This window comes from Apostichopus japonicus, chromosome 12, assembly GCF_037975245.1.
Source record: "Apostichopus japonicus isolate 1M-3 chromosome 12, ASM3797524v1, whole genome shotgun sequence".
NCBI classification, from domain to species: domain Eukaryota; kingdom Metazoa; phylum Echinodermata; class Holothuroidea; order Aspidochirotida; family Stichopodidae; genus Apostichopus; species Apostichopus japonicus.
The window spans coordinates 2,627,994-2,652,916 of record NC_092572.1 but is presented as its reverse complement, the minus strand read 5'-3'; the positions used below and the strand labels follow the sequence as shown (position 1 = coordinate 2,652,916).

At 38.1% G+C, this 24,923-nt stretch overlaps 1 protein-coding gene across 5 annotated transcripts; it reads right to left on the bottom strand.

Moving 5' to 3' along the window:
• Positions 1-60: 60 nt before the first annotated feature.
• LOC139976780 (uncharacterized) lies at positions 61-24,923 on the bottom strand. 5 transcript variants are annotated; one of them, XR_011796255.1, is made up of 11 exons: positions 23,259-23,539; positions 21,021-21,080; positions 20,016-20,348; positions 11,934-12,179; positions 11,205-11,336; positions 8,850-8,905; positions 7,028-7,058; positions 6,253-6,335; positions 5,749-5,791; positions 1,324-5,214; positions 61-1,277 (listed from the first exon to the last, which is right to left on the bottom strand). XR_011796255.1 is itself a non-coding variant. In XM_071985540.1 (10 exons), exons 1-10 carry the CDS (start codon positions 24,524-24,526, stop codon positions 5,105-5,107), a joined length of 1,110 nt encoding a protein of 369 aa, XP_071841641.1. In that variant the 5' UTR covers positions 24,527-24,923; the 3' UTR covers positions 61-5,104. The 5 variants fall into 5 exon arrangements, 4 of the variants coding, with proteins under 4 accessions (XP_071841641.1, XP_071841640.1, XP_071841643.1 ...); XM_071985540.1 differs by lacking the exon at positions 23,259-23,539 and adding an exon at positions 24,511-24,923 and having other exon boundaries at positions 61-5,214; XM_071985539.1 differs by having other exon boundaries at positions 61-5,214.

Here is a 24,923-nt window from a genome sequence, read left to right as displayed (position 1 = left end):
CTCTGCTTGTTTTTTTTTTAGGAAAAGAGATGCATACTTGAACATATAAGAATAGCAGTTGGTCTCTCTTCTTTATTCAACTCATATCCACAGGTAATTTTCATTGCCAACATTAAGATATTAGTAGAACAAAAGGTTTTTCATATCAGTATTGCAAAAATATGGGACAAAATCATGGAAAAAATGCTGTAAATGTACCATCATTTTTCATAGTGTTACCCATATATGTTCTACTGTGGTAAAATCATGGTACAGTTATGGTAAATTTACCATAGAATAATTGCACCGAATAGTTTTACCCTATTTTTACTGTGGTTAATCATGGCACAATTGTAGGAATTTCACATATATGTAGTTTAATTATGTACCATATAAACTTACCCTACTTTTACTACAGTAATATCATGGTAAAACTATGGTAAATTTACTGTAGTAAATGTACCACACTTTTACCTACTTTTACCGCGGTAATATAATGGTAAAACTGTGGTAAATTTACCGTAGTAAATGTACCACACTTTTACCCTACTTTTACCGCGGTAATACCATGGTAAAACTGTGATAAATTTACAAACATAACTTCACACCGTCACCCAGGGGTTAACCCGTTGAAATTTATGATCAGTTAGGCATAACTAGAGCATCAAACCTATAAAAATTCAAACATTTTTTAATTGCCCATTTTCTCCCCCCCAAAATACTATTTTTTTTAACATTAATTGACCTTTGGTGACCTCGGACCACATGACCGTTAAGTTTTAAATTATACCCCTATACCATATGCAACTTGTCACAAAATATCAACCATGTCACAACTTGGCACTGGGAGTTATTGTACTAAATGTCTGAAAATTAACTTTGATGTCATATAACTTAACAGACAAAGGTCACATAGGGTCAACCCATTGACATTTTTCATCGGTGAGACTAAATAAACCTTTAAAACTATAAAAATTCAAACATTTTTAATTGCCCATTTTCTCCCCCCAAAATACTAGTTTTTTTAACATTAATTGACCTTTGGTGACCTCGGATCACATGACCATTAAGTTTGGAAATATTCCCCTTTACCATTTGCAACTTGTCCCAAAATATCAACCATGTCACAACTTGGCACTGGGAGTTATTGCACTAAATGTCTTAAACTTAACTTTGACCTCATATAACTTAACACACAAAGGTCACCTGGTGTCAACCCATTGACATTTTTCATCGGTGAGACGTGAAAAAATTATCAAAACTATAAAAATTCAAACATTTTTTTCTTTGCTCATTTTCTCCCCCAAAATACTAGTTTTTTAACATTAATTGAACTTTGGTGACCTCGGATCACCTGACCGTTAAGTTTGAAAATATACCCCTATACCACTTGCAACTTGTCCCAAAATATCAACCATGTCACAACTTGGCATTGGGAGTTCATTGCATTATATGTCTAAAAAATTAACTTTGAACTTGTTAGACAAACATAACTTCACACCGTCACCCAGGGGTTAACCCCACGTTGAAATTTATGATCAGTTAGGCATAACTAGAGCATCAAACCTATAAAAATTCAAACATTTTTTAATTGCCCATTTTCTCCCCCCAAAATACTATTTTTACGTTAATTGACCTTTGGTGACCTCGGATCACATGACCATTAAGTTTGAAAATATTCCCCTGTACCATTTGCAACTTGTCCCAAAACATCAACCGTGTCATACTTTGGCACCGAGAGTTATTGCACTTAATGTCTGAAAATTAACTTTGACCTCATATAACTTCACACACAAAGGTCACCTGGGATTAACCCATGGACATTTTTGATTGGTGAGACGTGAATAAAGCATCAAAACTATAAAAATTCAAACTTTTTTTTCTTTGCTCATTTTCTCCCCCAAAAAACTAGTTCTTTATCATTAATTGACCTTTGGTGACCTCATATCACATTACCATAAAATTTGACAATATACCCCTATACCATTTGCAACTTGTATCAAAATATCAACCGTTTCACACCTTGGCACTGGGAGTTATTGTACTAAATATTTGAAAATTAACTTTGACCTCATATAACTTCACACACATAGGTCACCTTGGGTCAACCCATTAACATTTTTGATCGTTGAGACGTGAAAAAATTATCAAAACTATAAAAATTCAAACATTCTTTTCTTTGCTCATTTTCTCCTCCCAAAATACTATTTTTTTTAACATTAATTGAACTTTGGTGACCTCTGACCACATGACCGTTAAGTTTGAAATTATACCCCTATACCATATGCAACTTGTCACAAAATATCAACAATGTCACAACTTGGCACTGGGAGTTATTGTACTAAATGTCTGAAAATTAACTTTGATGTCATATAACTTAACAGACAAAGGTCACATAGGGTCAACCCATTGACATTTTTCATCGGTGAGACTAAATAAACCTTTAAAACTATAAAAATTCAAACATTTTTAATTGCCCATTTTCTCCCCCCAAAATACTAGTTTTTTTAACATTAATTGACCTTTGGTGACCTCGGATCACATGACCATTAAGTTTGGAAATATTCCCCTTTACCATTTGCAACTTGTCCCAAAATATCAACCATGTCACAACTTGGCACTGGGAGTTATTGCACTAAATGTCTTAAACTTAACTTTGACCTCATATAACTTAACACACAAAGGTCACCTGGTGTCAACCCATTGACATTTTTCATCGGTGAGACGTGAAAAAATTATCAAAACTATAAAAATTCAAACATTCTTTTCTTTGCTCATTTTCTCCTCCCAAAATACTATTTTTTTTAACATTAATTGAACTTTGGTGACCTCTGACCACATGACCGTTAAGTTTGAAGTTATACCCCTATACCATATGCAACTTGTCCCAAAATATCAACCATGTCACATCTTGGCACTGGGAGTTATTGCCTTAAATGTCTGAAATTAACTTCGACCTCGTATAACTTCGCACACAAAGGTCACACAGGGGTCAACCAATTGACATTTATGATCAGAAGGTACCTTTAACATCTGAAAATATCATCGAAACTGTAAAAGTCCCCAAAACACTTAAAGATCACCAGAGGTCAAATTGAGGTCAAGGGTTAACCAGATGCGGGTCGACAATGGGATTACTTTATAGCAACTCCCAACCCTAACGGACCATTCGTTCTCAAGTTATCGCAAAAATACTAGTTTTTTAACATTAATTGACCTTTGGTGACCTTGGATCACATGAATGTTAAATTTCAAAATGTTCCCCTAACCAGTTCACAACTTGTCCCAAAATATCAACTTTGTCACACATTGGCACTGGGAGTTGTTGCAGTTTTAATATTTTCGTTTTTTGAACCATAACTGACCTTTGAGGGCACCAAAAACAATAGGGTACACCTTCTCCATATTGCGGTGCTTTAGTCCAGACACAAACGCATACCAACCTGACTACATATAAGTCTTCAAATTCTTCCTAAAAATATTAAGATTGTTCAAATTGAGATCTGAAGGTAAGCTGTTCCAAACAACCGGAGCAGCGACAGAAAACCGTCTATCTCTGTAGAACTTGGTCCTCGAGTGATGTGGGTGCCGTAGAAGAAGTTCAGATGATGAGCGGAGAGACCGGCCAGGAACTTATCTTTGATGTGATCCGATATGTAAGCAGGAGCCACGTCATGAAGAGATTTGAAGGTCAGCATTGCTATTTGTAATTGACACTGTATTCTATCAGAAGACTGTGTAGGTCGCTTAGAATCGGTGAAATAAGACCATGCTTTCTGGAATGGGTCACTAGACGGGCAGCGGAATTCTCTACTGGCTTAAGCTTTCAAATATTGCCCGTTTGTAAACCATATTATAAACTATTGCAATAATCCAAACGAGAAGTGGCGGAGGCATGAACGAGCCTCTCTGTGGATTTCTGGTCGAGAAATCTGCTTAGCTGACCGATTTTGTGAATTGGGAAGCAAGCAGCAGGTACGATGTTCTTCACGTGATCCATTGTCCATTGTATTTGTGGGTTATTTAGAAGAAATCTTCTAGTATGATACATGCTGACAGGTGATAGCATAGATGCATTTTAAGTTAGGCATAACCTTTTTTTTATCCAATGTTAAAATAGACGATTTTTTATCAGTCATGCAACATATTAATTTGTATGCAAAGTATGTGCCACAAAATGTCTTTGTGCAAAGCACTTTTATTGACCCTGAGAAACAAAGTTTAGATAACCTGCAGGAGATATCAGCCATACTCAACTATCACAATTCACTTAGTCCTCGATGATCCAATGTACTAGCTGAGCATGTGTCACTTTTACAAAAACATAGATAAAATTGTGGTACAAATTAATCGTTTGTACACTCTTTACAATAATCGTATCCATGTGTAGAATTTTTGTCATTCACTTCAGCAAATCATAATCACCCAGTTTTAGCATGTGATTTCTTCTATGCTATTAAGGCAGCCTCACCTTTTCCTTTAAATGCAGGGCTGATTCTTCCATTTTTATAAGTGTGGTCAAACAAAAGGAAGAAAATAAATCAGCTCATTTGGAAATGACAACAGAACATCAAACAACTAATATTTCTTCACTTACAGCTTTTATATTAACTTTCAATGCAAGACAGAAAAAGAATCTTACATTCATGTCATCCTTGTCTAGTTCAACATCTTGGTCATTTCTATTCACTTTCAGATCGATTCTATTTGTATTCTTTACAGTGTATCAAAGAGTTACAAACTGTTTTGAGTTGCTTCTAGATATAATTTAAAACCTTTTACCAGCTTTTTGAATTTGTTTACCAATTTTACTAAACATACTTCAAGTATTACTCAAAATATGAACACAATAGATCACAAAACATGCCAACCTAGCTGTTCTTCACCGAATGAAAGTTAACATGGAAGTGCGCAATGCATTTGATTTGCCTCCTCCTAAAACAGCATCAAGCAAGCAGATATGGTGGGGCACTCATGCTTCAAGTATTGATGGCAACCACTTTAATCTTAAAGCATGAAGACAATTAGTTGTACTGAAAGAAGGCAAAATCCTCAAAAAAATTATACTACTGGAAACGTAACCAACCCATGATCACAATTCACTGGCAACTTCAAGTTTGTGGAATTAAATGATTAAAGTTTTAATACACACCTGTTTCTCCTTCTGCTCCAGTTGATCTTTCAGATTACTCACTTCTTCCTCTCTTTCTTTCAATTCTGTTTGCATGTTATTTACTGTTGAAAGAAATAGAAATGTACAACCAACTGTAGCATATTGCTTCTTTATCTTAAATGAGTATAGCAGGCAATAACTACCAATTGTAGTTGGAAGTAAATTCTCAGTGTCTGCTGTAAAAGAGAATCAAATTCAGCCATTATCACTGACCCAAACAAAGCAGACACTTATCAATAACAATATCACCAAACAGCTTAGAAAACATTCATGTGTTGAGCTTAGCCTTCTCTTTATTCACACTGTACAGGAAGCTCTTTCTAAACAGAAACTTGATATATGGAGATGGGACTGAGAATATTTCATCTGACATGTAACAGGCATGAGCAAGCACATCTACAATTAGGAATTGAACTTTCAACAAGCAGTGATGTGAACAAACAGTCTATACAACTCATGGTAGTACAAAAGCTATTCTACTTTGCTTATAATAGCCTGATAATAAGTTTACCAATGTATGAGATAGCAAGTAACATAGCTGATAACACTAGTACAACAATGGGTCTATATGCCCTAAGTTACTCATAAAATCTTACTTTGCTCGTTTTGCTCTTCTAGTTTATTCTTCATTTCTGTCTCCTAAGGGTGAAGTAAAAGAATCATCAAACAAAATATTCATTGAAGCCATCAATTGTTTAATGACATTTATAATTAACAACACAGTTCATTAACACTGCTTCTAGTGTGTGTAAACAATACTTTTCATATAAATTGATAAAAAACATCACAAGTATGTGTCTGTAGAGATGAAGCCCAACACAGCTCACATTGTACTGTTATTTTGTATCTTGCAAGATGCTCTCTAAATGATCAGCCTCCTCCTAAAACCTTCAACAAGCAAGCAGGGCACTGGTAGGGCACTCATGTTTTAAATATTGATAGAAACCACTTTAATCTTACAGCATGAAGACAATTTACTTGTACTGAAAGAAGGCAAATCCTCAAATAAAATGTCTATTGGAATCACCCTCAACCAATGATCACAATTCACTGACAACTTCAAGTTTGTGGAATTTAATGGATAAAGTTTTAATACATACCTGTTTCTCCTTCTGTTCCAGTTGTTCTTTAAGATGACTCACTTCTCTCTCTCTTTCTTGCAATTGTGTTTGACTTGTATTTACTGTTGAAAGAAATAGAAATGTACAACCAAATCAGTGTAGCATATTCTTCTTTATCTTAAATGAGTGTAGCAAGCATTAGCTACCAATTGCTGTAGTTGGAAGTACATTATCTGTGTCTGCTTTAGAAGAGAATCAAGCTCAGACATTATCAATAACGATATCACCATACAGCTTAGAATACATTCATTTGTTGAGCTTAGGGTTCACTTTATTCACACTATAGAGGATGCTCTTTTCTTAACAGAAAACTGGATATGCTGTTTACTTTTGAGAAGCAATTCACCTTGATTATATTTGTGAATGCTTCTACCACTTTTCTTAGCATCTTCTTGGTTATAAACAGAAATTCACAGTCCAGTAAGGGACTTTTACATTTTAATGGCTATTCAAGTCTATGTAGGACTTGTTACTTCTGTCTATACTTTAGAAGTAGTGTTACTTTACACTAGACACAGTCTGTAATGCCTTTAGTATTTGGTAAGTCACATCTACAGCAGTTCTTAGTATAGATCTTCCGAGTTTCCATGTTTTTGGTGAGCCAGGTGTTAACATTACATGTTATGTCTGTTTCTAGGTGCTGTTGTTAGTGTTATGGTGTGTTCAATTTTATAGTCATTTTACAGTTTTTTAGGCTAAATTGATGTCACTATCAGCTATCCTGTCATCTCAAATTTATAAACAAATGACGTACGTTTTGCCTCAAGTGCAGCAATTTTGTCCTTCTAAACATAGAGGAAAAGAAGAAAATTCGAATATTAAATTCATAGAGTTCTAAAATCAAAATAACAATATGATCATTTTAGTTAAGAAGCTATTTTTATGGTGTGTTAAACATAGCATGACAAACCAAATGGAATAAATAATGCCATTACCAAATAAGTGGCATTAAATGCTGTATCCCTAAAGATGTAGTAGGCTGTTCTATGCCACCTCTAGTACAGTACACATATTAGGTAGATAAAACTGTTAACAAGGTTTTACACTTTAGATTAAATATGATCTTTATCCACTACCAAAACAAGCAATGACATTAATTCCACTGGGATGCTTCCACATACCCACTATGAGTCCTGTTCAAGTTGCCTTTCTTTAGATACCATGTTTGCAGGTCTGTTTACATTCATTACTGACTGGACCTTAATGCCCATCAACCTCCAGTGGCGGCGGAGCCGGGGGGCTTGGGGGGGGGGCCCAGCCCCCTCAATGAAAAAGTTGAGGGGGCAAATGCATGATAAGCCCCCCCAATATTTACCAAGGCTCCGAAACGTGCATCTGCCCATTTTTCAATGCATACTTGTCGATCTGTCCGATGCACACGTATACTATATAGGTGTAATAATTTTAGTAATTGCTGGGGACCCTCGGCCCATCCCCTGGCTATAGACCACATTGTCACCCCAACCGCGTCTTCACGCCCGTGAAAAGTGGAAGCAGTGAGTGTGAGTACCGGTAAAGCGTAACACAACTTTGTCTTAGGCCAATGACTTGCCTCATTTCAGCCAGTTCTCCAACATCCCCTTACATAGTGGCGGAGCGTCCATATATACAGTCAGGGGGCGGATGCCCCTCCCGACGGACTCAAATGGACTGCTGACACCCTTTTCAGCTTTTCAATACTTTTAACTTATTCGCGATTATTGACTATTTTATTGCGCTCTCATATACCTATTGACATTTGTCATATTCTGTTGGTGTAATTTTCCGACAAAATGGCGACGACACCTATTTATTCTCCGTTTATCTGCAAATTAGCAAGGCCCGGAAAGGGTCATTTCCTGCAATTTAGGGAGTATCTTTACTCAAAACTTGTCTGTACGCTCCGCGCCAACCTGTGGTGGCGCTCCGCTTAGATATTGTCGAAAACGCCCCTACAGACCATTCTTGCCCCCCCCCTGACCAATACCACTAGCTCCGCCACTTGTCTTTGCGAGTACACTACGAGTAATAGCTACTCTCTTAAAACACCATCGAATACACAAATTACAACGTTTTTACAGACTTTTACGTGCAATCTGAGAAATTGCAGGCTTGAGACCCATATTTTAGGGCTAGGTATTCGCAGCATAAAACACTCGGGAAGTGCCGTTTCCGGCCATCTGGGGGATTAAAAAAGCCCAAAATTTTCTTGTACGCTCCGCGCCAACCGATGGTGGTGCTCCGCTTAGATAGTCTCCACACATTAGCCCCCCCCAATAATTTTTCCGTTCCGCCGCGCCTGTCAACCTCCACTAACAAAAGTACTTCTAGTGCTTAACATGGAGCATTATTCTGCATACCTCAGAAAGAAATACTGCTTCCCTTGATGAGAGAAACACACATTAACATATAACTAATGTTACCATTGTCACTGAACCAAAACCCATTGGACAGACTGTAGGAAGCTTATCTGAAGTCTACCTTGGTTGTTTGAAGGAAAATAGTCAGTGCATGTTGTTTAAGGTTTAATTTATTTTCCACTTGAGGGAAGTGAGAGCATTTTGTAGCTCTGATCATAGCTTTTCTTAAATACTGACCAGATCAGAAATCTGCTTGTCTTTTGTTTCACTTCTTTTCTTCATTTCTTCCGCAGCTGTGTGTTTAAAGAAAACATGATTACAGAATGAAAATTCCAAATGGTATTAAGTTCCGCTACACCAACCTCCTTACTACTTATTCAAATAGCCGATCAAGTCTAAAGTATAATTACTTTGCCTCCAGCTGATGAAATTAGAATACTATTTATTAATTATTATTAATTTATTATTTATTTATTTTACTACAAATAAGAACAAACCATCTACACTGACTTCCTTACATTACTGGTATCTAATTCAGGCAAAATTCTAAGATAAAACTAGATATCACTTGAATTCACGAAGCACCAGATTTTGTACAGGGTACTGGAGAGGATAACCAACTTATTGCTATTGTAATTTGAACTATAGCTTGCAACATAATATGAATTTGGATATCATTAGTAATAGCAATGTACTGCAAGTACAGGGCAAAGTTTAAGGATTTTTCTGGTTGTCCAACGTTCAACCGGGCCTTACACTTTCGATGCCCAAACAGCAAGTTTGGTTGTAAGATAACTTTAAAAATGTAGCAAAATAAAATAAAAAAACAATATGTATACTGTATCTCCAAAGTGATCGAGGGTAATACTTAGGCTATTAATGATTAGACCTAATTAGGGATATTTGGTTACAATGTATTCTGAATTTGATGAACAAAACTGGTCTTCAGTTAGACAGCAAAACTTGATTTTGATTTTTGATGCCTTGCCAAGGGCAAAAGGTACAATGGTGGTGGGGTCTTGTGGGCTTAATGTTGTGCTTTAAGAAGTGCTCTTTGGTTGCAATAAACGATGTAATGAAATGTGGCACAGCCATTCCATAGACAGATACTCAATACTGAATTATTGAGGAAAGGAGTGCACACAGATATTCATCCTGCAGACTTCATTCAGACTTTAATCTGATCCTCATCACCTCTCCCTTTCATCTCACTTCACTTTCTACTTTGGCCTTATTCATTTTATCAATTCACAGTTCAAGTTAGCTGTATGTCCATTTGTCTATTTAAAACGTCTCCTTTTAGTCTGTTGTAGTTTCAGTTAGCCTCTGAAGAATATCCTGCAAGGATGTTAATACCACAGTCTCTAAATGTAAACAATAACAATATTATATTGAACTACACAGGGAGTTACAGTAATACTAAAAAATAAATTGTCACTTTGGAAGGTCCTAAGATACTTTCGTGGTTTTCTAAGTACATCAAATCAGTGTTATTTTCATGTTCCACTGGCTTCAAAGTTTGTGCCTTACCCCAACTATAAACCCCCCGACTATAAACATTCAATCCTCTATTCCTAAAGATCAGGTGAGTGTGTGAAATATTGATGAATAGATAAGGAAGATGCAATAACTTGTTAGTCAAATTAGGTTACTATTGCTAGCTTAATAATTGATATTAGAATTAGTAGTATGCCCAATTAGAATTAACAGTGCAATGAAAAGGAAATTGTTGAGTGTGATATCAGTGTAGATCACATAGTGTCACAATATTGACAGACGGGTTTTCTAGTTGCAACAATGTTGAGTTCTTCTTGCCCCCATCCCATCCAACCAATTCCTTCCCGATGGTGATCATATTTACAACATACTTCTCCATCAAATACTCCTTGTGAACATTTTGGTAGTTTGTAGCCAATTTAATTTGAAACAGAGTTTAAATATCCTGAGAAAAGTGTGTTGCTTTGAAACAAAAACATCACTAATAACTTAGCCTAAAGTTCAAATTTCCCTTCCTTAACTACTTCCATTATCCTCAGTAATTGTTGACATTAACAACTGGCTAATTAGGATGCTATGGATTGTAAAAATAAATTGTAATTTCCTAGAATTCCTATGGCACATTAATCAGGTACACTCAATGTGAGTGTGGTCAGATGTGGTGGAATATTATTTCATCATAGGTTAATAGCACTCTCTTTCTTTTTTGAGGAATTGAAATTTTGTTTTGAGAACATTAGCACCTAGTTTTGATAAAACAGTTGGAATTGCCTTCAAATGACTGATAACAGAAAAAGAGTCCATGTGCATGATATGGGGAATTCACATAATACAAATGAGATACAGTTTAGGTTTCTTAGAAGATAAATTGTTTGCAGACCTTTGACCTCATATAACATCATTGGGGTTCATCTACATGACACAGAGCATCCAAACATTAAATATGAGATATATCCAACATTCAATTCTTGAGATATTGTGTTTACATGGTTTTCAGACTTTGAGAGCATGTTGCAATCATGCTGTAACTAACATTTAAAACGTTCAAACCTACTCAAACTATTATTAATTAGTGCCAATTAATTGATCACTTACATGCTTTCCACCTTTTGAGATTCTTGTACATGTTACAGCAAATCAATATTAATACAAAACTTATTAGTATTGTAATAACCAAAAGACTAAGGAAGGCCTTCCTCCAACCAGGATGCACCCAATGAGTTATGACTGTGAATATGAAAAAAAGTATTTCATTTTGTGGCAAAAGAAGATAAATAGTGGAGCTAAGCTTACTTTTTAATATATTCATTAAGTATAAATTTAGGTAACAAAAAACTGGTTACTTCTTCCATGTTGCTGGTTTCTCCCACACAAACTGTGCACACTATGAATAAGCAAGAACATGTACTGTAATACTTCATTAGTTAAGAAACCTTATCCACAATAAGTACTACTATAGCAGGTTTACCTCAACATAGTAGGCATGTGTAGTCTACTAGATACATTAATGAAATGGTGCACTCATGTCAGGATTCAGTCAGGTGTACGGTGAAAGTAGTGAACTTTAGATATAAATATCACTCACACAGACAGGCTGATAGTAAACATTTTGTAGCAGATAATATTATAAGATACCAACCTCTGCAAGTGTAATAAACTTAATCAGAAGTTTAATAGGTGGATGATGCATGCCATTTGAAAGGGAACACCTTGGGAGATAATAGGAGTGGAAATTGAAAGCAAAGAGGACTTCTCATCAAATAGTCCAGAGTATTCAACAAATCAGTTTCTCTAAATTATGAAAACTGTTTATAAATTACTAACTTGTTACAGGAAATGTCACGCTGTCCATCAGCCCATCTGAGTCAGTACAATTACACTGAATAGTCTCATATTCTCTGTCTACAATCACACCAGCTGGTGGATAGCAGACTACTGGGAGGTTCCCATCCACATCATCTTCACAGACTGGAGCATTGTAGCCATGTAGCACACCCTTCTTACCAATGTGATAGGAAATTACTGACTCTCTGTGAGGTGTTTCAATTGACGGGGGAGAAGACGTTTTCTCTAAAGCAGCAAGGAAGAAAGAAAAGGAACTATCCATTTAGATGTTTCTATGGAGAAACTATGTGTAAAAGTAAGTTGGCCTGACGTTTCGATCCTAGCAGGATCTTCTTCAGAGGCTAAATGACAAGTTACAGTAACAGAGGGGACAAAAACACGCACAGAAGACAGACAGGTTAATGAGCACGGTGAACACAATGAGATGGATGAAAGGGGATTATAAGTAGAAAGCAACAGGAGAAGAGGAGAGGAAGGAGATAAACTGTGGAGGGACAAAGGTTACACACCAACCAGCACTAGGGACACTCCCTCCAGGACTCCAGAGAGAGTGGAACCGAGTCTTACACAGCACCTCCATCCGTCTCATCAACATCCTCACCAAACACTGCCAATTGTCCTTAGATAGCCTCAACGATGATATCCTGAGGCTGAAGCTTGAATTACAGTCATGCTGCACCGATGACGAATGGACTCAGTACACTAACAAAATTAACTTGTGTTTGTCTCAGCAGAACATTGAACTCACAGAAAGAAGAAATAAGAAAATGACTGACCTTCAGAAAAGACGCAAACGTACCGCTTGCAACCGTTTTAGAAGGCCCCAGACTCCATCTGAGTCTGCACCACCATCCTCAACTGCAGTTGTTAACTTATCTTCTTCTACTCTTACCAGTGCAGACCTTAGGCTTCTCTCCAAAGGACTCAACTTCTGTCCTACTCCTCCAGCATTTGACCAAGCGGAACTGAGTCAAGATCTTACTCATTTCTTTCGCAGAATTCGCCTTCGTGAGTTTTTCCTAGATGATCCTCCTACTGAACGGGAACCCTTCTGCAAGAAAAGTTCTTGGATGCCTCCTAAAAACAGAGTCCCTGTTTTAGAAGCCTACACACAGGTCGTCAGCTCTGAGACTAACCAGTCAAACTCTCCTCTCCGCAGAACACACGACAACCTTCCAAGAGATGAGCGAACAGCACTCTCCTCACTGATGTCTCGCAGTGACATTATCATCAAGCCAGCCGACAAAGGTTCTGCAGTTGTCATCCAGGATCGACAGGATTACATCAAGGAAGCCATGCGTCATCTCTCCAACAGTGATATTTACACTCTTCTTGATTCTGATCCCACAGATATTTTCTCCCAGCAGATAAAACAGACCATCACTGATATGTACCAGCGGAACCAGATCTCTAAGAAGGCTGTTTCTTTCCTTTCTCCCACAGACTGTAAGGCAGCCAGGTTTTATCTCCTGCCCAAAATTCACAAGCCTGGTAACCCTGGTAGGCCTATCATCTCGGGCAATGGGTCCCCCACCGAGAAGATATCCTTGTTTGTGGACCACTTCATCAAACCTCTTGTTCCTCAGATTAATTCTTATATCCATGACACTCCAGATTTCCTCAGGAAACTTGAAGATATCAAAAACCAAATCCCCAGTACAGCCATCATCGGTACTTTCGACGTCACTTCTCTGTACACTAACATCCCTCATGCTGAAGGCATCGCAGCCACGTGTGCAGCCCTGTCTAAGAAGGTCCACCCTTGTCCACCCATCTCTGACATCAAAGCTCTCATGCAACAGGTTCTCACCAAAAACAACTTCACGTTCATGGACAAGCATTACCTTCAAAGACACGGGACAGCCATGGGAACCAGGATGGCTCCTTCCTATGCATGCCTGTTTATGTCTAGCCTTGAAGAACGCATGCTCAGTACGGCTCCCTGTCGTCCCCTTATCTGGTGGCGCTACATCGATGACATCTTCTTCATTTGGACCAGTGATGAGGATAGCCTGCTCACCTTCATCAATCACATCAATTCTTTCCACAGCACCATCAAATTCACCTCTGATTACTCTCACCAACAGGTTAACTTTCTCGATGTGACTGTTCGCAAGGAACACGATTCTCTCTCTACAGACTTATACACCAAGCCCACAGACACACACCAGTATCTCCATTCTTCAAGCTGCCATCCCCGTCACTGCAAGTCTGGAATTGCCTACAGTCAAGCACTTCGTCTTCGTCGCATTTGCTCTAACAATTCCTCTTTCATTCGCCATACAGATGCTTTGGAAAAACACCTTATTGCCAGGGGCCATAGTGCCAGAAGGGTGCGTGAAGCCATTCAGAGAGTCCGCTCCCTTTCCAGATCATCTACTTTGGCAGTGAAGGACAAAAAGGGACGAGATTGCGACAACAAGCTGCCCCTCGTTGTTACTTTCCACCCAAATCTTCCTCCCCTTCAGAAAATCACCTCTAACAACCACAACATTCTCCTCACTTCAGATAGACTCCAACGAGCCATCCCTGAAAAACCCATCATCGCCTACAGACGACCACGCAACCTACGAGACCTTCTTGTATGTGCTGCTGTTCCACCTCTAACTTCTAACCCCACACCCATTCAGCATGGTACCTTCAAATGTGATCGTACTTCGAGATGCATCGTCTGCAGCCACCACATTGTTGAATCCAATTCCATCACCAGCCACAGCATGCAACTCACACACAAGACTAAGGGTCACATCACTTGCACTACCACCAATGTCATCTATCTGATCTCTTGTAGAGTTTGCGGCATCCAGTATGTTGGCGAAACCAAAACCACCCTCAAGAAGCGATTCTATGGTCACAGATCCACAGTCAACACCATGAAGACTGAGACCCCAGTTGGAGAACATTTTAACCTTCCCAACCATACCATTAACGACATGTCCCTACAGGGGATTGAATCCTTAGGTAGCCGTCCTGACCTAGTACGTATCAGCAGAGAGAGGCTCTGGATGCAACGCCTTCGTACCGTTCAACCTCATGGGCTGAACATTCAGGAAGGACATGACTAACTTTCCTCTGTTCCCTACTCCTTCTCCCCTTTCTCCCTTCCCCCCCCCCTTTCACTCTTCCTCTCACAGCTCTCTTCCCCTCCATTTTTCTTCACACCTTTCTGTCTTTGTCCCTCTCCAGTTTATTCCTTACCCTGTGCCTTTAATCCTCTCTTTGTCCCTCCACAGTTTATCTCCTTCCTCTCCTCTTCTCCTGTTGCTTTCTACTTATAATCCCCTTTCATCCATCTCATTGTGTTCACCGTGCTCATTAACCTGTCTGTCTTCTGTGCGTGTTTTTGTCCCCTCTGTTACTGTAACTTGTCATTTAGCCTCTGAAGAAGATCCTTCTAGGATCGAAACGTCAGGCCAACTTACTTTTACACATTCTATTACACAGGCTCTCTAGTGGATAAGCAGTTTGCTAACAGTTTTATTTCATTTTATGGAGAAACTAATCTAAAGTAAAACAAGAGCCCAAGGGCACTGTGGTTCCTTGCTTGGGGTATATGACAATACACATAATATTATCAAGCAAGATTGGGCTCAAATAGTCCAAGTAATTGTGGTCCTACATGTACGCATAAAGTAACCAACACTATAGCCAACACTTTTGTGATCACAAAATGTGATCGGATTTTTGATCAAAGGCACTTTTGAGATCTAAATATGGCGTCGAAAATGTAAGAAGTATAAGGTCACCTACAAGCGGGTCAACAGATATGATAACATTGGTGACCACAGATGACATGACCTTTAAGTTTGAAAATGTTCCAACACCCCATTCACAACTTGTCCCAAATTATCAACCGTGTCACACCTTGGCATTGGGATTTAATTGCATTTAAATGTCTGAAAATTAACTTTGAAATTGTATACATAACTTCACACACAAAGGTCACCCTATGTCAACCAATTGACATTTTTGATCAGTGATACCTAAACGGAGCTCATCAAAACTGTAAAAATTCAAACATGTTTTCTTTGCCCATTTTCTCCCCCTAAAATACTAGTTTTTTAACATTAGCTGATCTTTGGTGACCTTGGATCACATGACCGCTAAGTTTGAAAATATTCCCCTATACCATTCGCAACTTGTCCAAAAAAATCAACCTTGTCACACCTTGGCACTGGGAGTTATTGCATGAAATGTCTGTAAATTAACTTTGACCTCCTATAACTTCACACACAAAGCTCATCCAGGGGTCAACCTATTGACATTTATGATCAGAAGGTACCTTTAACATCTGAAAATAGCATCGAAACTGTAAAAATCCCCAAAACACGAAAAGGCCACCAGAGGTCAAATTGAGGTCAAGGGTCACCCAGATGTGGGTGGACAATTGGAATATGTAGAAGCAACTCCCAACCCTAACTGACAATTCATTCTCAAGTTATCGCAAAAATACTAGTTTTTTATCATTAGCTGACCTTTGGTGACCTTGGATCACATGACCGTTAAGTTTGAAAATATTACCCTATACCATTTGCAAGAACTCCAAAAGTATCAACTGTGTCACACCTTGGAACTGGGAGTCATTGCATTAAATGTCTGAAAATTAACTTTGACCTCGTATAACTTCGCACACAAAGGTCACACGGGGGTCAACCAATTGACATTTATGATCAGAAGGTAACTTTAACATCTGAAAATAGCATCGAAACTGTAAAAATCCACAAAAAACAAAAAGGTCACCAGAGGTCAAATTGAGGTCAAGGGTCACCCAGATGTGGGTGGACAATTGGAATACTTAAAAGCAACTCCCAACCCTAACGGACATTTCGTTCTCAAGTTATCGCAAAAATACTAGTTTTTTATCATTAATTGACCTTTAGTGACCTCGGATCACATGACCGTTAAGTTTGAAAATATTCCCCTATACCATTTGCAACTTGTCCCAAAATATCAACCGTGTAATACCTTGGCACTGGGAGTTATTACACTAAATGTCTGAAAATTAACTTTGACCTCATATAACTTAACATACAAAGGTCACCTTGGGTCAACTTATTGACATTTTTGATTGGTGAGACCTAAATAGAGCATCAAACTATACAAATTCAAACATTTTTTTCTTTGCCCAGTTTCTCCTCCCAAAATACTAGTTTTTTAACATTATTTGACCTTTGGTGACCTCGGATCACATGACCGTTAAGTTTGAAAATATTCCCCTATACCATTTGCAACTTGTCCAAAAATATCAACCACGTCACACCTTGGAACTGGGAGTTACTGCATTAAATGTCTAAAAATTAACTTTGACCTCGTATAACTTCGCACACGAAGGTCACACGGGTGTCAACCAATTGACATTTTTGATCGGAAGGTACCTTTGGTATCCAAATCTAGCATCAAAACCAAACATTTTCTTTTTTGCTCGTTTCCTCCCAAAATAAGCACATTTTTTCTAATGTGACCTTTGACCTTTTGACCTTGGTTTCAGATGTAGTTTAATCTCCTGATTCCAAAAAACAAAACGACAAGTCTGTACAACCATCCTAACTCCGACCGAAAAACTTTGACCCCATATAACTTCGCACATAAAGGTCACACGGGGTCAACCTATTGACATTTATGTTCAGAAGGTACCTTTGACATCTGAAAATAGCATCAAAACTGTAAAAATCCCCAAAAACACGTACAGGTCACCAAAGGTCAAATTGAGGTCAAGGGTCACCCAGGTGCGGGTCGACAACTGGATTACATTGAAGCAACTCCCAACCCTAAGGGACATTTCGTTCTCAAGTTATCGCAAAAAAACTAGTTTTTTATCATTAATTGACCTTTGTTGACCTTTGATCACATAACAATTATGTTTGGAAACGATGCCTTACCCCATTCACAACTACTCCCAAAATATCAACCATGTCGGACCCTGTCATTGGGAGTTATTGCTGTTTTTAATATATTGGTTTTTGGCATCTAACTGACCTTTGGTGAACTTTGCGGGCACCAAAAACAATAGGGATCTTCCTCTTACTATGGGCTATCCACCCAACAAGTTTCATCATGATACATCATTTCCTTATTGAGATATCGTGTACACAAGCCAAGCGTCACATACACACACACACCCTCACACACGCCAAGTTGAACACATAGGTTCCTTGCTTTGCAAAAAGCAAGGAACCAAAAAGATCGATATACCTTTAAATACTATGTCCTTTCACCGTTCATATCCTGGATTGTTGCTAACGCTGGAATCCTCAGGCTAAGTCAGCTGGTGTTTAAGTTACCAGACTCTGTATAAGGTTGAAAGCTAGATACTACGGGCTAGATACTACAGGCTAGATGCTAATGATGGCGCTATGACGCTAAATAATATACGGCTTCCGCGATCCAGTGGCTTCCAGTAAATAAATGGTATATGCTGTATCGCGTGAAGGCTTTCGCGACCGAATAGCTTCTAGGTACTAAAATGATATATGCATGAACACGTAAACACTCCACGAATCGGTGGCGAATATTTTCGCCAGCCCCTTTTAGAAGTGTTGATGCTCACGCTACATCTAGGTTATAATAAAATATAAGTCCTGGCTCGGCGCGATGGCTGTAGATATAAGTAATAGTAGGTAAGGCGGACTTACGTATAAGTGCTATAGGTAGAATCAACGGTAGGCTATATATAATTGGTAACGCTAAAATGTTCCTCGAAGTTAAGTCGACTTTAAGGTTGGATAAAGTGTCCTCGGGTAAAATCCACAGATAAAAATAAACGTTCTGTGGAAAGATCCTTAAATATACTAAGATTCGAGAATCAATCGCTGTAGAAGTCGTTCGCTACAAAATATATACGGGAGGCCAGGTTAATCGCTCGCGTCGCTCCTCGGTTGTGCCCACGCTTCCTAGAAACTTTCTAACCCCTGAAAATCAGGGGCTTCCGGAAACCCGTCACGGAATGTTCAATTTTAAAGGAGGTTGGACGAAACTAAATCACTACATCCACACATAGTTCTCTGTTTCACTAACAAACCAGAATGCAAAAATGCACTGTGGTTTCGATGATGGAACACGGGCAGTTTTCTTCATGAATCTGACGTTATGTACACAGTGATGGTGAACATGTATACAAGGGTGTCACAATTTGACCTCTGATGACCCAAAACGACCTTTGACCTCCACCAAAAACAATAGGCTTTTAGTAATTCATTTGGTACTTCTACACATTAAGTATGAAGTTGATCTGACCTTTCCCTTCTTGAGATATCGTGTTACAAGGTTTTGACAATTTGACCCCAGGTGACCCCAAATGACCTTTGACCCCCATCAAAAACAATAGGCTTCTTGTACTTAATGTGGCACTCCAAATTTGAAGTTGGTCTGACATTCCCTTCTTGAGATATCATGTTTACAAGCTGGGCATCACAAAGGCACTCACACACACCCATACACCCACACACATACGCCAGAATACATGCAAAGGTTACAATTTTCATCAAAACCAAAAATGGATGTGGTGCTCTCATTATGAGATCCTCATATAGAATGAGATTCACCTCAAATTCTTTATAAAATCATTTAGCATGTACTTCACTATAATAATGAGATTGGTCAGAGCCTGTCAAAACTAAAAGACAAGAGTTAGACATCTGTTTGTAAGTATTTATCATGAAAATGCATACAACTTTAACAACCAGTGACTACAGACATTTTGACCAAACTAGGATTTTGTGGTCAGAATAATAGTTATACCCATGTTCATCTCCTCTTAGGCAATGGTAACATTTCTAGAGTCCACACACAGATCTATAGTTACAAAATGAACTACTCAGCAAATATCTGATTATATTGATCACACACACAGAGATTGCACAACAATTTCGTTCACTAGCAAGACCTTAATGAGAGCTACATAATAACTATAACAAAATCATAAAATATGACAGCCACAGTGTGCAAGAATGACTTAACAGTCACTTGAAATCAAACACTGCTGTCAAACCTCAAATCAACCTAGATTAAGACATCTGTTTGTTAGTATTTATCGTGGAATGCATACAACCAGTGACTACAAACCTTTTGACAAAACTAAGAGCCTGTGATCTGAAAAATAGTTAAACCCATTATCATCTCCTCTAAGGCAACGGTAATATCTGGCACCATCTTCCTTGCTAACAGACTCCAGTTGTATACTACCATTGGCGTGTATAGTACAATTGATGATTCTGTCGTTGCAGTCAGTATGTCCATTTCTGAAATGAATTGCTAAGACTACAGTAGTATCATTTGTCATAGCTTCCCATCTCAGGTATCCTTCTTCCACTGTAGTCTGTAACCCACATTCTATTATTGCATCTTCCCCTTCCTTAACAACTGTAGTACTGAACCCCTGTGCCTGAACAAATAACCCTGCATGATGGAGGGAAAATCAACATAAAACAACACTGATAACCTTATTAACATGTTGATACATAATTTGTATTTTAGTTTAAAATACACAAGATGTTTTCTAAAAATTCTACCATATAGCTACAGTACATAGCTGTTTTAAGGCTACAGCCTGAAACAATAGACAGCTAGCTTTGTATGATATTGACAGACTGTAATAGTAATGTTTGCACATTACAAGAGAAGTACATTGTTTTGTAAATTGTTCATGTACAAAGTCTTAGATCAAAACAGTTTGACCATTTCTCTCTTTGTAACATGTTAGCATAGCAACAGGTCAACATGAAACAGCTTGAGTCCATGAAAAGACTTTACAACTTTGAACTAATGTTTTCAAAAAACAGATTACAGTATATTGATCACACACACAGATATTGCACAACAATGTTGTTCACTAACAATCAAAACCAAATAAAATATGACTGCCACAGTGTGAAAGAATGATCCAACAGTCATACAAAATCAAACAGTGCTGTCAAAATAAAACCGTCCTATTTTTCAAGTAAAATAAACATAATGGTTTACTAAGAGTACCTCATTGACCTACTGTAATGTCGATAATATTGGATATCTACTGTAGCAGTTATAAGTAAACTATACTGTTCACAATACATTAAAGAGTACTTCACTCACCAAAAATAATCCAGTGCATTAACCATACCATTCTGGTATGATCCCACCTTTTGTGTAGGTCTGAAATGTAATGTAAATATCATATGTATAAAATATTGACAAGATTATCATGTGAAACCTGGCTGCACAACCTTGGCTGCAGGACAAGCACTTGGGAATACCAAATAACGTTCAAAAAGCATACATGGTATGCAGCTCACAACAATTGGTTTCTTGTCCATATTGGAGTTAATAGGATGGGGGTGGAAAATGACACAGTCAAAGCAAAGAAAATGTTTGAAATTGTGTGCATACAAATTTACTGTGTAATTATGGTAAACATTTGTAATAATTCATACAATCTTAACTGACTGAACTCATAAAAAAATGAGCCATTTCAGATATTCAGGCTACTGAATGAAGACCAAAAGTAAGCTTGTAATTCAAACATGGCAACCACAGTGGCTATCACTGTAGCAACATATCTTTAACACAGTAGCTAGGCCATGTTAAGAAACACTGAAAGGGACTGAACACCACCATACCTTACGAATCCTCCAAATTACGATCTACAGGAAAAGATATATCAGAGAGCCAGTTAGCCTTGTAATTCCTTGCCCTACAATTTGTTCAAAATTCCACTTACCTATCTTAATTACTAATATCGAGCATGTGGGTTAAAATTGGTCAAAGAATTAAGTGAGAACCAAAAGAGATCAGAGATAATTTCCAGCTCTCATGTGTGGGCCTACAGTAGCACTCCGACTTGTGGGTATCAACCAATTAATTCATTGATAAGGTTTTACAATATAGAATTTTCATTCCAAATGTTCACTATCCAGAAAGAACAGTCTTCCTATTTATCTGGAATACAGACACAGATGTTCTACCTATGAGCAAATGAGCCATGATACAACCATTCCTTAAATAAAAGTTTTAATAATAATAATAATAATAATAATAAAGTAGCATAACACATGAGCTCAGTGTGGGACAATTGGTAAGGGCCACTTAATTAGTGACTTTAAAGAGTATCAACTCTGTGAAGCAAACTTGATTTCCTATTATTGAAGAATTTGCCACTTCACAAGCTAAACTGAAGTTGGGTTTTTGTACTCTCCAAGCCAAACCTACATACAAACTACAAAGTTCAACAACTGTGTCATTCATCTGAAATGTACACAAGGTCACATTAATGTGATGTTGCAGCTAAGTAATGATGTTAATGTGCTGGAATTTAATAGAAAATTATATATTGAAAGTTGATTGGCGACAGTTTTGTAAAGGACTGGGTGGTTAGGGATGTCTGGTTCTCCCTAGGAGCTATATAGGGCAAGGGGTTAATAGGAAGAGTAACATACTGTAGGCAGAAGCTACATACAGTATATGTACAGTAGCCTACATCAGGTAAATGTCATATTAGCATCCCTGCTTACCATCTCTAATTCCAACAAACAAGTTTTAAACAGAATCCATACAACAGCCTATCACTTTGCACTAAAAATCCCTTCTTATATCGGAACCTGGCATGTTCTTCATGCGGGCAACACAAGTCCTATTTTGAAACTTCTTGAAGAATTTAACATTAACCTATAAAAACAACCTTGATAAAGACCCATTAATTGAAGATCTCCCACTGAAAAACCAAAACCAAACACTTCCCGAATAAACGAAACCAATCTGTCTTCTCATTCCTTAGTACTTAAGAACTTAAATTCCATTCAATAGAAATCTCTCCCTCACTGGCTCTTTGTCTCCTTTGTCCCCTGACTTCGGGTTCTTTCCTCCATTCACCCATGGCTTTCTATTAATCTATTCAATGCTATAATAACAATACTTCACTTATCAAACTCAACAACGACAACTGATCCTCAAAACAAAAACAACAACGTTGTCTTTTCTTTGATAACAAGTCTATCATCCCCCGCAGGATTGCGAGGTCGATCAGGGGTGAAACTTCTTTACTACTGTCATATTACAGAGTATCAGTGAGCAGACGGAGAACTGAGATTGTTAGGTAGATGCATATGGACATAAAGTAGGTCATCGTATTAAACTACCATGTATTCGAACGTGCTTTTACGCATTTTTAATTGAGCCTGTTCCATCACATAATGAAATTGTAAGTATTACTGTATTGTGTGTGCGTACCGAGTCTGCTTGTGCAATCAATATATACATATAACGTTCGAATATAAGTTCCAGAAATTAGAATATAGGCTAGGCCTACTGTAGGTATATCTGCACTGTGTGTGATACCTTTAGGCTTTAATGCTAAGCCACGTGCGTTGCATGGAAGCAGTTCTTGGTCGGTTGTATTTCTCCTGCTATGTGAAGTTAACGAATATTTACGCGGATGTATTATCAGCCAAATCGTACTATACTTCTGACACCATGTGATAGCTAACGGTCTTGAAAAGTATAACAAAAAACAACGAAATAAGACTGTATAGACTGTAAGTATTGTGATACATGTGCGTTCGACTCCGAGAGGGTGCATACTCTTAAAACGTACAAGTGATATACTATGTTACACGTACAAAAAACTCAGTTTTGGACAAATGCATAATAGGCCGTCTTCCATATACCCAAAAAAAAGTGCTTGGTTTTGGGATTTTGCTCACTTTCTCGGTGACACCTTGATTTGAATAAAAATGAGTACAATTTGATACTGTTTGGTTTTCTGTTTGTTGGCAGTGACAAAATGTGCACATGGCTGTGCCAGAACCAAATGGCGCAGTGGCGGAACGGCCAAACAGTCAGCCCCCCCCCCCCGACGGACTCAAATGGACTGCTGGCGCCCTTTTCAGCTTTTTTTCCACTTTTTACTTATTCGCGATTATTGAGGTCTCATCTTCCTATTGACACTTGTCACATTTTGTCGGTGTAATTTTCTGACAAAATTCTCTAAAAGACACTTCTGGCGATCAAGGGAATATCTTTACTCAAAAAAATTCATGTACACTCCGCGCCAACCGGTGGTGGCGCTCCGCTTAGATAATGTCGATAGCGCCCTTACAGACCATTATCGCCACCCCCTCCCCCCCCCCCCCCCCCGTGATCAATACCCCTAGCTCCGCCACTGAAATGGCGGCTAGCTGCCATAGGCCTATTTGGCTATGACTATTTTTTTTTATTTATATTTAATATCAAGGTTTGGAGAGTAGAGTAATATAAAAAAATCACTATGAAGGGTCTCCTCAAGGACAACAAGCCCACCAAATTTCCAATACTAACCGGGGAATAATTAACAGAGAGAGTGCCCCCAATACTACAGTAGTTGCTTCTATTGTTGCTTTTAGAGTTCATTTTTAGTATAAAGGAACTCTAGTTTCTTACTGAGACGTATACGACTCTGCTGTCCATATCGTCACACCGCACTCAGTGATATATCATGCGTGCCTGTGACAAACTCCGGGTCAGCACTTTCTCCAGCTCTCAACCTCAAGTCACTCCCCAACGAGCGTAGCTCCGCCCAAAATTGGATGGAAAGCATATAAACAAGGCTTACCTGTGTTTACAGACATATTGTAATACAGCAGAGGGTTTTTGGTCTTTGTTCATGCCTGTAGGGAATTGGCTTTCAGAACTGTAGTAGCAACACAACTTGATCTGAACATAAACAGAGATACAGGCCATGAATGTTGTATTGTTCTTAGTTTCAACTCTTTCAAACATTCCCAAGAGGCCAGTGAATATTCGCTTCTGTAGTATATACTGTACCTGTCACCAAAGAAAGAGATGATTTGATTTGGTGAACAATATCTATTAATTTTGTATTGAATCAAATGAATAGTTAGACTTGAATTACCGTAATCATGCCATGTACCTTGTTTGGTTTCAATTTACTGATATCACAACTTCAAACTGATTTAGAAGTCACTTTCATATTAAAATAAAAAATATCCCACAAAATCTCAAACT